The sequence below is a fragment of the Culex pipiens genome, chromosome 1 (assembly GCF_016801865.2).
Source record: "Culex pipiens pallens isolate TS chromosome 1, TS_CPP_V2, whole genome shotgun sequence".
NCBI lineage: Eukaryota > Metazoa > Arthropoda > Insecta > Diptera > Culicidae > Culex > Culex pipiens.
The window spans coordinates 136,349,927-136,364,128 of NC_068937.1; the positions used below are offsets into that span (position 1 = coordinate 136,349,927).

The 14,202-nt window shown below is 38.8% G+C and overlaps 1 protein-coding gene and 1 long non-coding RNA gene across 2 annotated transcripts; one reads left to right on the plus strand and one right to left on the minus strand.

Moving 5' to 3' along the window:
* Positions 1-2,851: 2,851 nt before the first annotated feature.
* Positions 2,852-12,497, minus strand: LOC120420738 (zinc finger protein 182-like). The gene is made up of 3 exons (XM_039583832.2): positions 10,949-12,497; positions 4,174-4,335; positions 2,852-4,107 (listed from the first exon to the last, which is right to left on the minus strand). Exons 1-3 carry the CDS (start codon positions 12,185-12,187, stop codon positions 3,511-3,513), a joined length of 1,998 nt encoding a protein of 665 aa, XP_039439766.1. The 5' UTR covers positions 12,188-12,497; the 3' UTR covers positions 2,852-3,510.
* LOC120420740 (uncharacterized) lies at positions 8,860-10,432 on the plus strand. The gene is made up of 3 exons (XR_005605895.2): positions 8,860-9,384; positions 9,450-9,778; positions 9,830-10,432. It is a non-coding gene; the product is annotated as an uncharacterized LOC120420740 (long non-coding RNA).
* Positions 12,498-14,202: the final 1,705 nt, after the last annotated feature.

The following is a 14,202-nucleotide window of genomic DNA, read 5'->3' on the forward strand; positions in this document are numbered from 1 at the left end:
ATTTATTTTAATTTTAAATTTCTTATACAGATATTTTTTCAAATAACACTGCTCAATTCCGGTTTATATGGCAAATCAATATGGAGCACTTCCATTCGAGCAGTTTTTACTTTTTTCTACTATGTATTCATTATGGGAGAACTGTCATATCCAACACTCGAATCCGGTGCTCCATTGTTTTATACCTTGAGAATCAAGGGAATGATGGATCAAGAGGAATCACAAATTCGCATAAATAATTTCAAGATTGTGCAGTTGTAAACCGAAATTGCGATCAAAAATTAAGGAGGACGAATAAGGCTCTTAACTGCTTATTTAATTGTCACTCTGCAGGACCCTGCACTATTTAATCATTTTCTGGCGTACATTTAATTTTTCAGCCCTAAACCAGTTATTGAATTGAAAAAAATAAAACTCTTTTTCAAATTTTCTTTTCTTGATTTGTGTGCATCTACGTCAAAGAACAAGATTGTTTACTTTTTACTCTTTGGTCTGACAGCTTTATCATGGATTTTGGTCTGGTCTAGGTGAGGGATAGGACACAGCACCCTCTTGTTGAGCATAACATGATAAAAATTTGAAAATTTGCCGCGCGAAAGCCAGTTGTCAAAACCGCAACACTTTTTTTTCTGGAAACAAAACTTAAAGATGCTCCGATATCACGAGACTGGATGGACCAAATCTAAACCAAATCGGCAGAAATTTTTGGTAAAGAACTCCAAATTCAAAATTTATTGTTTTGTTTTGCGTGAGTTAGTTTAAAAAAAACCCGATTTAATCCCACCTGGGGTGAGATAGAGCCTTTCTTACTAAAGAATATAACAATGGTAGAACTTTTTTCAATTCATAACATCGACTTTGTTTATTTATAACGTCAGCACAAAAGAAAGTCTTATGATGAAAGCAATGTATTATAAATGATATGATTTCCAAAAGAAATAAAAAACGCAATTTTCACCAAAAGAATATTTTCAATCGTACAATATGTTTGTACGTTTGTAATCAAACAAGCGTTTATGGCAAACGCGATCATAGCAAGCTTCCCATGCGCCAGTGACAACGCACACCGCGGTTTTGGGTTTTTTAGCTTCGGTACGAGCCCTTTTGTGTGTTGGTATTTTGGTTCATCGTTCCAGCGCACCAAGCCAAGCAAAACCGAGGTACAAGTGAACCGCGTGTGCCGCACGGTGCAGGGAAGCTAGCCATTCAGCTTCTACGAAAGTGACAGAGTCAGAGATAGCTATTTTTAACAACCGCACCACTACACACTCAATCGCGAGAACCTTAGGTAGAAAGCCATTGGCGTCGCCAGCATTGAAAACTTTGAAAACGATATAAACGATGAAAAGCTTAGAAAGCTCCTATTGGAATCCAATGAACCCTGTTAAATAAACTTACGAACGGGAACAAATTGATTGTAGCCGGATGAATGTCCTATGTTACAATTTTTTTTGCATAAACATTGGACAGTTATGAAAAAACGGACAGGGCAAAAGAAACCGAAAAGCTACGATATCTTACATATTGAAGGAAACATCGGTAGACAAGCTATTACAAAACGAGTATAAGTCGAGCCACAAAATATATGCGCCAGCATTCTCGCGCCAGTATTCGAAGCTCAACTTGACTCACCAGTTGGGCTTTTACCTTTTTCTAGGGATTTTTTTTCTTATGGTAGGTTAATCAAACGGCTCTAACTCCAGAACCATATTATGAATCTGGATGAAAATTTGGGATGTTGTAGAGCTCGAAAAATGAAATTTTCGAGATAAATAAAAGATATGAAAATGAAATTTTTTACCATATTTTACAGATGGATATTTCGAAATTTGCGCGGCAACTCGCCCAGGTTCAGCACACAAGCTTTCATCTGCATTCAGAAGAATCAAAATCGGATATATGGGAGCTGAGAACGACGGGACACAAAATTTTGCAAAATTTTACCACATACGAACATCACTCGACCTCCACGGAATTTATTTTCTCAAAATTCGAGGATTGGAGATAGTCGAGTTCTGTCAAGGTGAATCGATAGAGCGTCGAAAATCGATGCAGTGTGATTTTTTGGCGATTTTTTCGCTTAAAATTCATGCTGAATCGACATATTTACGAAGATGGAAATGACGTCCAGCCTTAAAGTAAAACCTATACCTTTCTTTAGTAAGAAAGGCAAAACATAAAAAATAAAAGGCTCACTGAAAATTATTTGGCTCATTATAATTCAGTAATTCGAGTGTGCTTGAAAAATCGTTACAAGGAAATATGACAGTGCAATAATTGTTTGGAGACGGAATCGCAAATTTTAAAGATTTACAATTTGTAATTCAGAGTTACACATATGTAGTAGCCAATTCCAATCGAAGATGTTATTCATGATTACGTAATCCTAAATTACAGTAAATTACAAATCCTTGTAATACAGCGATTCCTCGTTAAACAAGCAATATCCAAATCAAAAGTGCTCCGATTCGGATCAAATTTGGCATGGAAGTTGCTTGGCTAAAATAATTTGATTCGTATTGTTTTGTTTTACAATTACGGTGGGCTTAGCCGAGCTACTTACTTTACATTTACTGCTCGACAACCCTCAGGTCATGAGCTGTCTCCAGATGCGCTGCCAACGAACCCGTTCCTTAGCTGCTACTCTCACACTCTGCTGAGGCTCTCCCACACTTCCCAGATCGTCCTCCACATGGTTTTCTGAAAATAAACACCAAACCAAAACATTTCGTGAAAAAAAACCGAAATCATAAAAAATAACGTGGGACAATTATGCGTAGAACGGCAGAAACAAAGCTAGACTCTGCCAACAAAATAAAAGACATCTTTAATTGAATTTCGATTATTTTATTTACCGAACTGTAATCATTACTTACACTAGTCTTAACCTAACGAGATCCAACCTAAATTGGGACGAAAAATAGAATGAGCTTCAAAAATATATACATATAAACTACTAGCATCAGTATCTACTATTTTTTGAAACTGTTCAAAATAAAACTTTTGACGTTTTCCAACTTTGGAAGACTAAAAAAAGTCAATCAACCATAATCACAAACGCTTTTTGAACTTTCGTAACTCATGTAACAGAATTTTTGGTGTCTTTCTTTGGTTTCTTTGGTAAATAATTTTTCCGTGTTGTTTTTTTTTCATAAAAATCTTCATAATCTCATAACAGTGTTTACACAAAATAATTAAAAAGAAACGCTTTGGTATACATTGATATCCTTTCTAGAAAGTAAACTTTACACGCTAAAACACTGGCAATGTCCTTTGGATTGGCACTGGTTGCAGAGAACGAGAGAGAAAAATATTTGGTATTTTTCGTTTTACTTACGCACTAAATAAAGCAAAATTTGTAAACTTTCAGTTTGTTTGGAAGATTCGATACGACATTTAATTTTAAAGCTACCTTAAGTACGGGGTTTGTCTCGCACGTGGCTCTCTCTATATCTTACAATCGACTAACATTTAGCTAAGATAAAAGTGTTTGAAAATGATGGATTTTTACTAAACTACTCCGTTGAAGAAATCGTACTCGAACGTGGGAATCTCCTTCGGAGTGTTATCCGTTGCGGTTGATTGTTCCATCGCGTACTCCCCCAGGTAGCTGGTCTCCTCGGCGGACAAAAAGTTCTTCACGCACTCGTACGAAATGTACTCGTCCTGGCAGGTCTTTCCCTCGGCTGCCATCGCACTGTCCTCCGGTTGCATCATCCGCCCAAAGCAGGAGTTCACTTCGTTCAAGCTTGGTCCGTTGTAATCCACGACGGTTACGACCCCATTGGTCGCCGTCGGGACGTCCTCAAACACCTCGTCAAACTCAAACTCGACACTGTCCCCATCCCCGGTGCCACCAACTGGGATCGCGGAATCCTGCTGCGTCAACACGACCTCCTGTTGGCTCAGAACAGACGATTCCGAGTGCCGTCGAACGGACGCCAGTGGATTCGCGAGGATGCTGGTCGCCGCTTCCTTGTGCGACTTGCGACGGCCACTTCCTTGACCTCCCTCCGTCCTGCACGCGTGGTTCTTCACGTGCTTCCGCAAGCTCGAGGGATCCGTGTAGCGCTTGTTGCATCCCGGCAGTTGACAGGCGTAGGGTTTCTGAAAAGGAAAACAAGGATTTTAGTATAAAATAATTCAAGATTGAAACGGGGATGAAAAACTCACCGTATCGTAATGGGTTCGCTGGTGCTTGGCCCGGTCCGAGCTGTTGCTGAAGGCCTTCGTGCAGCCGAGGTACGTGCAATTGTAGGGTCGCTCGCCCGTGTGGGAACGCTGGTGAATCTTGAGGTTTTCCAGTCGGGAGAATGCTTTCTCGCAGCCGGCGAACTAGAATGAGGAAGAAAACATGAGCGCGGGTCATTAGCATTTGTGGGGACATTGGTCGTAAATTGAGCGCGAAGTTATCGTGAACACATGTTGGCTTGATTGGCTTTTAAGTTTGAACTCCAGACTCTGAAGCCTATTTGAAATACGAAATGTGTTAAACATATTCAAGGTTCAACTTCCGGCTTGAGTTTAAATCCTGGAAGGCAGCAAATAGTTATCAAACTATGATAAATTTGCTTCTTCAATAATGAACTTCAGACTTGATTCTTTTGCTTAAATGTTAAAGTTTTCAAACAGCAAAAAATCATTGAAAATTTATTATTTTTATTACATTTCTAATTTCTGTTTCTAATCTATTTTGCCTCAAACCTTTTAAGCTTTTCTGAGATTTCTGATTTCTCGATTAAATTTTCAAAAGGCCCTATCTGCATAGGAAACCCATGAGGGATAGGTTGTTTTGAAAATTTAATCTAGATTTCTGAAGATTAAAAAAATGTTGTGGAATACTTGAAACATGATTTAAGACATGTTTTAAACCGTTTCAAAACATTCAGGTATTAAAGATGTTTCAGTTAAAAATTTTGATTCATTTTATTACTTTTTTTTACCTTTCCTAAATGCCAATGGTATACTAAATTTAAAACATCTCGGAATCCTGCACGGAACATTCTTTTTTTCTATACATTTATACATTTTATTTCCATTGCATTTTTGTTTCTTGTTTTCGACCCCCTTCCCCCTCACTCATTTAAAAAATTTCCCAAAAAATCGAGGAGTAAAAAAAATATTGATTAATATTTAAATTTACATTGAAAAAACTTGTGGCTTTAAACAAATTTTAAAATTTGAAACCCCTCATCAAAAATAGACGCAACACTTTAGAATAAAATAAAAATAAAATTTTATCTAAATTATTGTTATTTTTAAATTTTGGGAATTTGTTTTGATCATTTAGCTAAAAAAAATAAAATTAGGCTTGAAATTTACCTTTTTTTGCTTCCCATTCCCTTCTAGATATTTTTAGTCAACTAAAAACATTTCAAAATTAATGTCGCTGCATTATAAATAGAGTTCGACAAAAAACCCAAATCATATTTCGTTAAAACTTTTAAATTAAATTTATAAAAACATTCAGTTTTTTTTATCATCTTTTATTTCATAGAAAGGCTGCAGTACTTATTGTAAAAAGCACTTCAAATTCATTGAAAATGCATTTTTTATTATTTTCTGCAACTCGGTAGTGAAAATAATAACTTCGAGCAGAACAATATAGATTTATAACCAAAGAGTGCATCCCTTTCACGTGGATTTTTAAAAATAAAGTGCTAAATTTGATTTTTTTTTTACAATTTTTAATATTAAAAGTTAAGTTAAAAAACTTATTTTTTTTTGAAAATTAACAAAAATCACAGAAATATATAATTTGAGCCTTTTTGATATGGCAAACGTCTTTGTGAATTAAAAAATGGAAGAAAATTAAAAAAAAGTATTCTGTGGAAAAATTTAGAACCAATTTTTGTTGTTAAAAATAGTAGATTATGGTTATTTTAGAAGTTCTTCCATTTTTATACTGCAAATCACCAATTAAGACGATTGCCAACTTTGGCAATGCTTGATTTTTTTTTTAATTTCAAAAAATAAGTGTTTCGTTTCATTAATTACCGAAATTTTCTTCACATTTTTGAAACAGCTTTTAATCGAAGTTTTAAACTGATCTCTGATGAATTTGTAATAATCATGAATTTCATCAATACCTTAATTGTTTTCTTAAATTTCATATTTTACGGTATTGTTTTCTTATTGTTATCGTCTTAACATCTAAGACAGTTAATTTCAAAGAATTCAAATTATCAACATGCAAAAAAGCAGATTTTTAATTTTATGATCAATCAGAACAAAACATATTGCACTGTTAGTCGTCAATTTAAATTTGCCTGGTGTAAGTTGTTGTCAAAATTAAGTGAGAATTTCAAGCAAACAAAGTGCACTCTGAGAAATATACTTTTCAGCTATTCTTTTTTTCAAGAATCCCAAATTAATCAAGGGTCACAAATTGTGTTTTAAATCCTGTATTTTTACACGGATATCTTTATAATTCGAAGATTTATAAATTTTTACCATTTTTATTATATTTAGTACTAAATAAACTTTGAATCAAACATTTCTTTAAAAAAATATATATAAAGCAAACTGAAAACTGTAACAAAATTCAATGGAAGAATTTTAAGATTTCTCCAAATTTAGAAAATATGAGTCGAATATTCCATTTTTAAACAAAACAAGTTTGGAAAACAGAGTTACGAGATTTTACGAAATAAATTAATTTTGAGAATTAAATCTAGACTTTTTCAGATAAGGTCCTATATGCTATTGTGTTTCATATGTTTATAGGACGTTTTCAAAAAAAAAAAAAAAACTCTACACAGAAAAAAAAATGTGAATTTACACGACACTGAAATGATGTTTCAATCGTAAACATGCTCAATATAAATCTGAAATTCAATTTAATTTACTATATTGTACGTAAAGCACCTTCATGTAAAGTCAAATTCGTCTTAATTGATGAAACTGATGTGAATGCAAATTTTGGCCCAGATATTTCGTGAATTTGAAATCAAAAAAGCACGTAAAAGTTAAAATCAATGTGAAATTTCATCAATGTAAATTTGAAATGATTGTAATTTTAATTGCGAAGAGCAGCAAGTAAAACAACAACATGCCAACACAACTACCTGTTCGTTCTTGTTCTGTTCAGTTAGAGGTTGGTGCTCGTCAATGAAAGTTTTAAGCAAGTGGAATGCATCATTTGGTCCGGAAAACGAAGTGCAGATGCCGTATTGAATTCCCTGATCCGGATTGAATGGATTTGCTGAGTAAGTAACGATTGCTTGCCTGTTTGTAAACTTGTTTACATTTTGTAAGTTGCTCTTCTAAGAATCAAATATTTTGTAGGAATCCAAATTTTGAGCCTAACTTTCCAAAATTGTAAACAAAGAATGTTTCCCTTTCACTCGAATAGCTGTTTGCATGAAGTGTGAGAGGGATACACCGTTTGTTTACATAAGTTACCCTTCCATTATGTACAGCTTCTTCATCTCTGGTTCGCTTTCCGTGATCTTGGTCACGACGTCCTTCTTCTTGGTGAATGAAGGCTTGTTGTGACACGGCGACGACCTGTACGGGTTGATGCTACCGTGAACACGTTACGTACGGCGACGCAGACACGGTTCATCTGCATTAGGAGCTGCAGCCTGAAGTCGGTGGATTTTCGGTCAGCGACTGACGGACGAGTCCAATGATTTGGGCGCAATAACCGACTCCTCCATAGAAGCGACGGAACGGCACGGACTTGTTTCGACAAATGATCTTCTAGAACTTCTTGTGACGACGGCATCTTCTTGATGGCTAGCGCCGTTTCGGCCGGAGGTTACCCACAACAACCCGGAACGGTCGTCCATCACTACGAGCAGCCCCAATCTTCCGATGCCGCCTTGCCTTCCTTGCCGCCGGTGTCGGTGGAGCCGCCCTGCATGACGCCCTCAAACCCAAAGAAGAACACAAAGAAGCAGCCCCGGCAGCGGAAACAACGACCACCACCACAACAACCCTGGCCCTAACCCTAACGGCGAAGCCGTTCTAGCCCCTCTCCCAGCCAACCCCAACGGAGACGCCCCTCTCGCCGCAGCCCTGGAAACCCCCACCCCTGAAACACTCCTCGCCACCACCGATCCCGCAAACACCTCCACCGACCCCGTTGTCCCGCTCGCAGCCTTCCCAGTCGCCGAAAACGCATCGGCTACTGCGACCTCCTCTTCCAGTGAAACGTCAGCCGTGACCGTCGAAGCGGACACGGTTCATCTGCATTAGGAGCTGCAGCCGGAAGTCGGTGGATTTTCAGTCAGCGACTGACGGACGTGTCCAATGATTTGGGCGCAATGACCGACTCCTCCTTTGAAGCGACGGAACGGCACGGACTTGTTTCGACAAAAGATCTTCTGGAACTTCTTGTGACGACGGCATCTTCTTGATGGCTAGCGCCGTTTCGCGGATCTTCTTGTAATTTGCCCCGAGATACGTGCCGCGAGACCCGCACGACTTGCCGACTGCACTTCCGGATCTTGGAGGTTTCTTTATTTCCAGCAGGCAAATACAAATATCGGTGAGTAGATTTCCTTTGAATGGCAGGCATGCGATAACTGGTCAGAATTCAATTTTAACGGCAAACAATTTATAATAAACTTACCATTTTTTGAGATTTAAAGATTTATTTAATTTCTGTTTACTTCAAAAAGGTTGCGGAAGCAAAATAGTTGGAAACGAAACGTAAACACTTTTCTATCAATGTGCTATAAACATATTTTATAGCAAACACGCGAATACTAAAATGAACAGATTTTGCTTAACTTAATCCGTCATACTTGAAAAAGCCTATTACCCAAAACTAACTTTATTTTTTCCCACTTGAGTTTTATTTTGGGTAATTCTCGAATAAAGAGTATTCTCAGTCACGAAGTTCTAGCAGAATTCATATTTTTACAGCATTCTAGCAAAAATGTCTAGCAGGATTCTGGCCGAACTGAGCTGGTGTTTTCGAGACTGGGTTAGCACGGACACCCACCATTTACACACTAGATAAAAACTAGTAATTGAATTAAATTTTATTCTTTCGATCTTACTATTTTTTATTTATTTTTGTGAACGTGTAAGATATCCAGAATTCAGCTCAATAGTGCTCATTTTATTTTATCGTGCAATGTTTGTTTCGCTTAGTTGTTTTTTTTCTGCAGTTTTTAAAACCAACTGATCGCGAGTGTTTGTGGTACAGATCTCCGTTGTCATCCGTTGTAGGTGGTCATCCAACAGCTGAATTGTGGCTACTTCCAAAACTGCTCATCACCGGAGGCGCCGATCCTTGAGTCGCGGCTGTACACCCGGCAGACGGACAGTTCGGTGCAACATTTTCGGTTAAACGCTTGAGGTTCAAAACCAAGCAGGCATGCAAGGACGTTCTTTCTCATCATCACCAAACAGTTCGTGGAGAACACCAAGGTGAGTGAGATGTTGGTGGGTACGAATGTTGATGAGATTGGACTGACTTTTTTGATTGTTTGTAGGTCGTAGCCGATGGACCAATTGCTGCCGACAAGTTTTTTTTATCGTTAGAACTCGGACATCCCGTAGTTTTCGGAAATCCGGCGTCTACGATGAACAGTTATTGCATAAACTACGACCTGCACGAGCCTGACCAGCAGATACCTCCGGACGTGGCTATTTTCCTACCGGTTCCCAAGCACTGGACCGTAGCCGGCTTCTAGTTGCAGATTATGGTCCAGAGTTGCTTCCTGTGACGCATTGGCCCATCTGTTCACGAATAGTAACGGTGTCAACCTGGACAGCATATTTTTTTGGACATTTTTTTTCGTTGAGACCATTCATAAGAACGGTAAGCTGAATTGTGAAATTTCTCTGCACTTTTTTCACACTCTATTTTTAGATCTCGCAAAGACCCTACAAGGAGGCGTCTATTTCTATGATTTCGTCCAAGCGCCGCAAGCTGAAAGACCTCCGTTTGACGACATTCCGGCGCTTATCGACGGCATGATCGATCATCACGTTAATGCAGTACAGGTACACTATGGTCAACCGATGACGTTTCAAATGAAACCGTAAGTAGAAGTTTTTAGTATATGTTTTCCTAAATACACTTTGATTTCAGCAAAGTTGTCGACAACACACTTTTTATTCCTCTTTCAAACCCCGTTGAATTTAGATTTTGATGTTTTTTCTCATAAGCTTGAACTTGTATTGTTCTTCAAAAACCTTTAAATTGTGCGCTTTTGCTATGTGTTGAGCTTAAATTAATTCAATACATAATCATAAGCATGCATTTTAGAGACTGTTTTGTGCCAATACAAAACGCAATGCATTTGAAAATTACATCAGATTCTGAATTCAACGGGGTAAAAAAATTTACATCTCGGGTAAATTTACGTTCATTTCATCGGAAATTTACATGTTTTCAAGTCCCTTTTAGCCTGGCTCGTTTACGTTGGATGGCATGTAAATTTCAAATGAAACTAATTTAAATTTACATCATTAATGACGTGCACTTTTGGTACATCATAAACGATGTAAATTTACCTGATTTTTTTTTTCTGTGTAGAAATAATCTTTGAGTTGCACTGAAATGTCAGATTGCTGTTTCTGATGCGAAATTATGAAAAAAAAATCATCGAATATCCCCCTTTTCGAATCAGAAGAAAATTTCCTAAACATTTTACCAAATTGCCATATTGATCAAATCAAATTATCATTTTTAATGTGACTCAACAATGTTTTGATATACTCAATAATCAAAAGAATTTGCAAAGTGTCTATTATGTTATATGAAAAATAAAATAAAATTAAACACGATTACTCAGTTTTAACATTTTGTTTGATATTTGAATCTGCAAAAAGCAGCTCCATGATTTTTTAATTTTAATTCTTCTTTTTCTGAACCTTTTGAAAGGAAATTAATTCAAATTAAAACAAAGTTAGATAACAATTTTGCTCAAGTTACCTAAAACGGAATATTTTCCATTCTCCCAAAAACTCCAACCCAACTACTCACCGGACACTTATTCGGCTTCTCGCCCGAGTGCACCCTCATGTGAATCAGCAGCTTGTACCGCGCATTGAACGGCCGGTACCGTCGCGGACACTCCAACCAGTGGCACGCAAACTCCTCGCCCTTCTTCACCTCGACGTGACACTTTTCAATGTGCGCCACCAGCGTGCCCTGGCTCGGAAACCGCAGGTTACAATCCGTCCACAGACATTCGAGCATCTCTTCGTCCGGATCTTCATCGCCCGAGACTTCCTCGTTTTCATCCTCGATCGATTCTTGCTTGATGATGGGCATCGGGGTGGGTTCTGGGTTCTGCTGCCAGATGTCCTTGAACTCGCGGTTGGGCTTTTCTACCGCGGCTTCGACCGTGTTGTAGTTGACCTCCGGGTGTTGATAGGCGTCGGCGTTGCTGGTGTTTGAGTTGGAACCGATGTCAACGTTTTGGTTGAACTGGTCCAGGAAGCTCGTGTCGAAGTAGTCGATCAGATAGCTGCTGGTCTGGGAGTAGCAGCCAGTTTTGGTGCCGTCGTCGAATTGGATCGAGTTGCCGAACGCGGACTTGATCGAGGGCAGCGGTTGGACGACCTGCTGCTGATCGACGTTGTCGTGCTTTGGGGAGTCGGATGGGGGTGCGACGACCGTCGTTGGTGGCATGTTTGGGAAGTTCATCGCGAGGGATGAGGTGATCCACGGGTCGAGTGGTGGTGACGAGCAGGGACTTTGGTTCTTGGACTGGCAGTTGACCTCGTTGAAGTTGAAGTAGTCGGACTGACAGGTCACCACGCTGTTGCACGTCAACGGAGTCGCGATCGTGGTGGCCGGCGATAGACACACCGACGACTGCATCCTTTCGATGTACTCCGGATCGAACTTGAAGTAAAGATCTTCCGACTTTTGCTGCATCATCATGCAAGACGGTGGATGCTGCTGCTGCTGCTGTTGGTATCCAGCACCGCCGGAGTACATTTCACAAGACGGCGCGACTCCCGTCACCATCGCGTTGTTATCTTCGTACGACGACTGACTCGAGGTCGAACCCGGCGAAAAGGCGCACTCAATCTTCGGAGCTTCCCCGTAGAACATCTTTGCACTGGGACAACTCTCCCCGTAATACACCGGATCCTTCACCATGCCCGGCGTCGTCGGGGTCAGCAAGGACATGTTGCTAAAGTTCACGATCGGCACACCCAAATCAAACTGTTCAACACCTTGGCTGCCGTTAACCACTTGACCAACGAACATCTTCAAAAACCGCACACACTAGAACATCACCCACGTGAAACACTTGAAACGAAACTGATCGCGCGCGCTCGAGAAAATCTAGCTAAGCACCTCTGCTGCTCCCAAGACTTCTTCGCAGAGATTCGGATGACTAAGCGGGAAGCACGTCCTGTCGGGCCGGGCGTCGCGTAACGAGTGACACCAAATAAAACCAACAAGATCGCCTGTGCCGGCGGGAAGGATCGTGTCGTGTGACGGGGTTTGAAGATCTTTTTGCTTTATAAGAACGCACATGTGCGGCATCTTGCTTAGTTTGAATCTCGACGGTCGCGGTTGACACTCTCTCTCTCTTTCACTCCTCTCTGTGTATTGAGCATGGAGTTGCTACTGTTGATTTTCCCTGCTCCATGCTTTGGACGTGGAAAAGCCGGGAGGAAAATTGTCTATATGAAAGAATTGTTTGCTAGAGTGAAATATGTTATGCTTAGAGAAGGAGAGAGAGAGAGATGTCCTGAATGTAGCTCAAATTCCAAAACTGCATTTTTTTAAATAGCTGGATACTGAAAAAAATCTAAATTTGAAACATTGAGAATCAAATTATTTTTTTGTTCTCTTGCCTGAATTTAAAAAAAATCGCTATTCATTCCTTCCTAAGTTAAATTCAAATGAAATATAATATAAATCATTATAGAAGAGTATCAAAAACAAGTGCGATTTAAAATGTATTTTTTTTTGCTGTAAGAAATCGTCTTCCTCATGAAATAATATTTCAAACCTAAACAAAAGTTGTTTAAAAAGTATGCAACATTCAATCTTCAAAAAAAAAACTTTTATAATGTTGTGGAAATCAATTTGGAAATTCCATAGAATCTATTGATAATAAAATGGTGGCTGAAATTTCAGCAAAATTAATGCAGGCATCAGGTTAGGTTTCAATGGATAATTAGGGGGAGAGGGGTTAATATGCACCCCCGCGGCAAAATGCACCCCCTGCTTTTCTCGGTATTTGGAAGAATTGTTCGGGAAAAAATCATAGAAATTGGAAGCTTATTATTGCTAAACCATGCTGGAAAAATTTGAGCTTCGTAGTATGAAATCTGTTTAAGTTATTTGCAAAACATTAAAATGTTGTGTTTTCATCTAATTTTTATTGAACTTTCATAATGATTTTTGGACAAAATAAAAAGCATTTATTGATATTGTAAATTTTGAGGTAGATAGTTTTAGCCATAATCTTCATTATTCTATAGACAGATGAGTCCAAAAACATCAAAAAATGCATTTTTAAGTAAATTTTCTACAAAAGGCGTAGTCGGGGCAAAATGCACCGCTGTGAAGTTCCTTTGTACAAACAGCGGTGTCATCTAGTGGTGACTAGTGAAAACTACTTTTACCCGGTGCATTTTGCCCCAATGTTGTGGTGCATATTGCCCCGCATGGTTTTTTGGAATGAATCAGAAATGTTTTTAGAAATTTGATGTTTTCGAACAATTTTGAGATTTTTAAAGACTTTTTTCACATAGATGACGAAGAATAATAGTTGGTCTTCCACAGTAATACTGTAATGGTTGAGAAATCACAGTTTTCCCTTAGGGGGTGCATATTACACCCTCTCCCCCTAGTGCGATTGTATGCAACTACGAAGAACCGCCTTAGCTCTCCATACAAACAGCTTACTTGGGGGAGAGGGAGTAATATGCACCCCCTAAGGGAAAACTGTGATTTCTCAACCATTACAGCATTACTGTGGAAGAATTTTGTTCGATGTTCTAAAACAAGTATTATTCTTCGTCATTCATGTGAAAAAAGTCTTAAAAAACCTCAAAATTGGAGCCTAACATTTCAAAAGGGCACATAACTTTTGTAAACAATAGTGTATCTCTTTCACTCAAATGACAGTTTACATAAGGTGTGAAAGGGACACACTCTTGTTTACAAAAGTTTTGAGCCGAGCTTCCGTGGCCGTGAGGTTACGGGTTTCGCCTTGTAAGCGGAAGGTGATGGGTTCGATTCCTGTCTGGCTCGGCAAAGTCAGA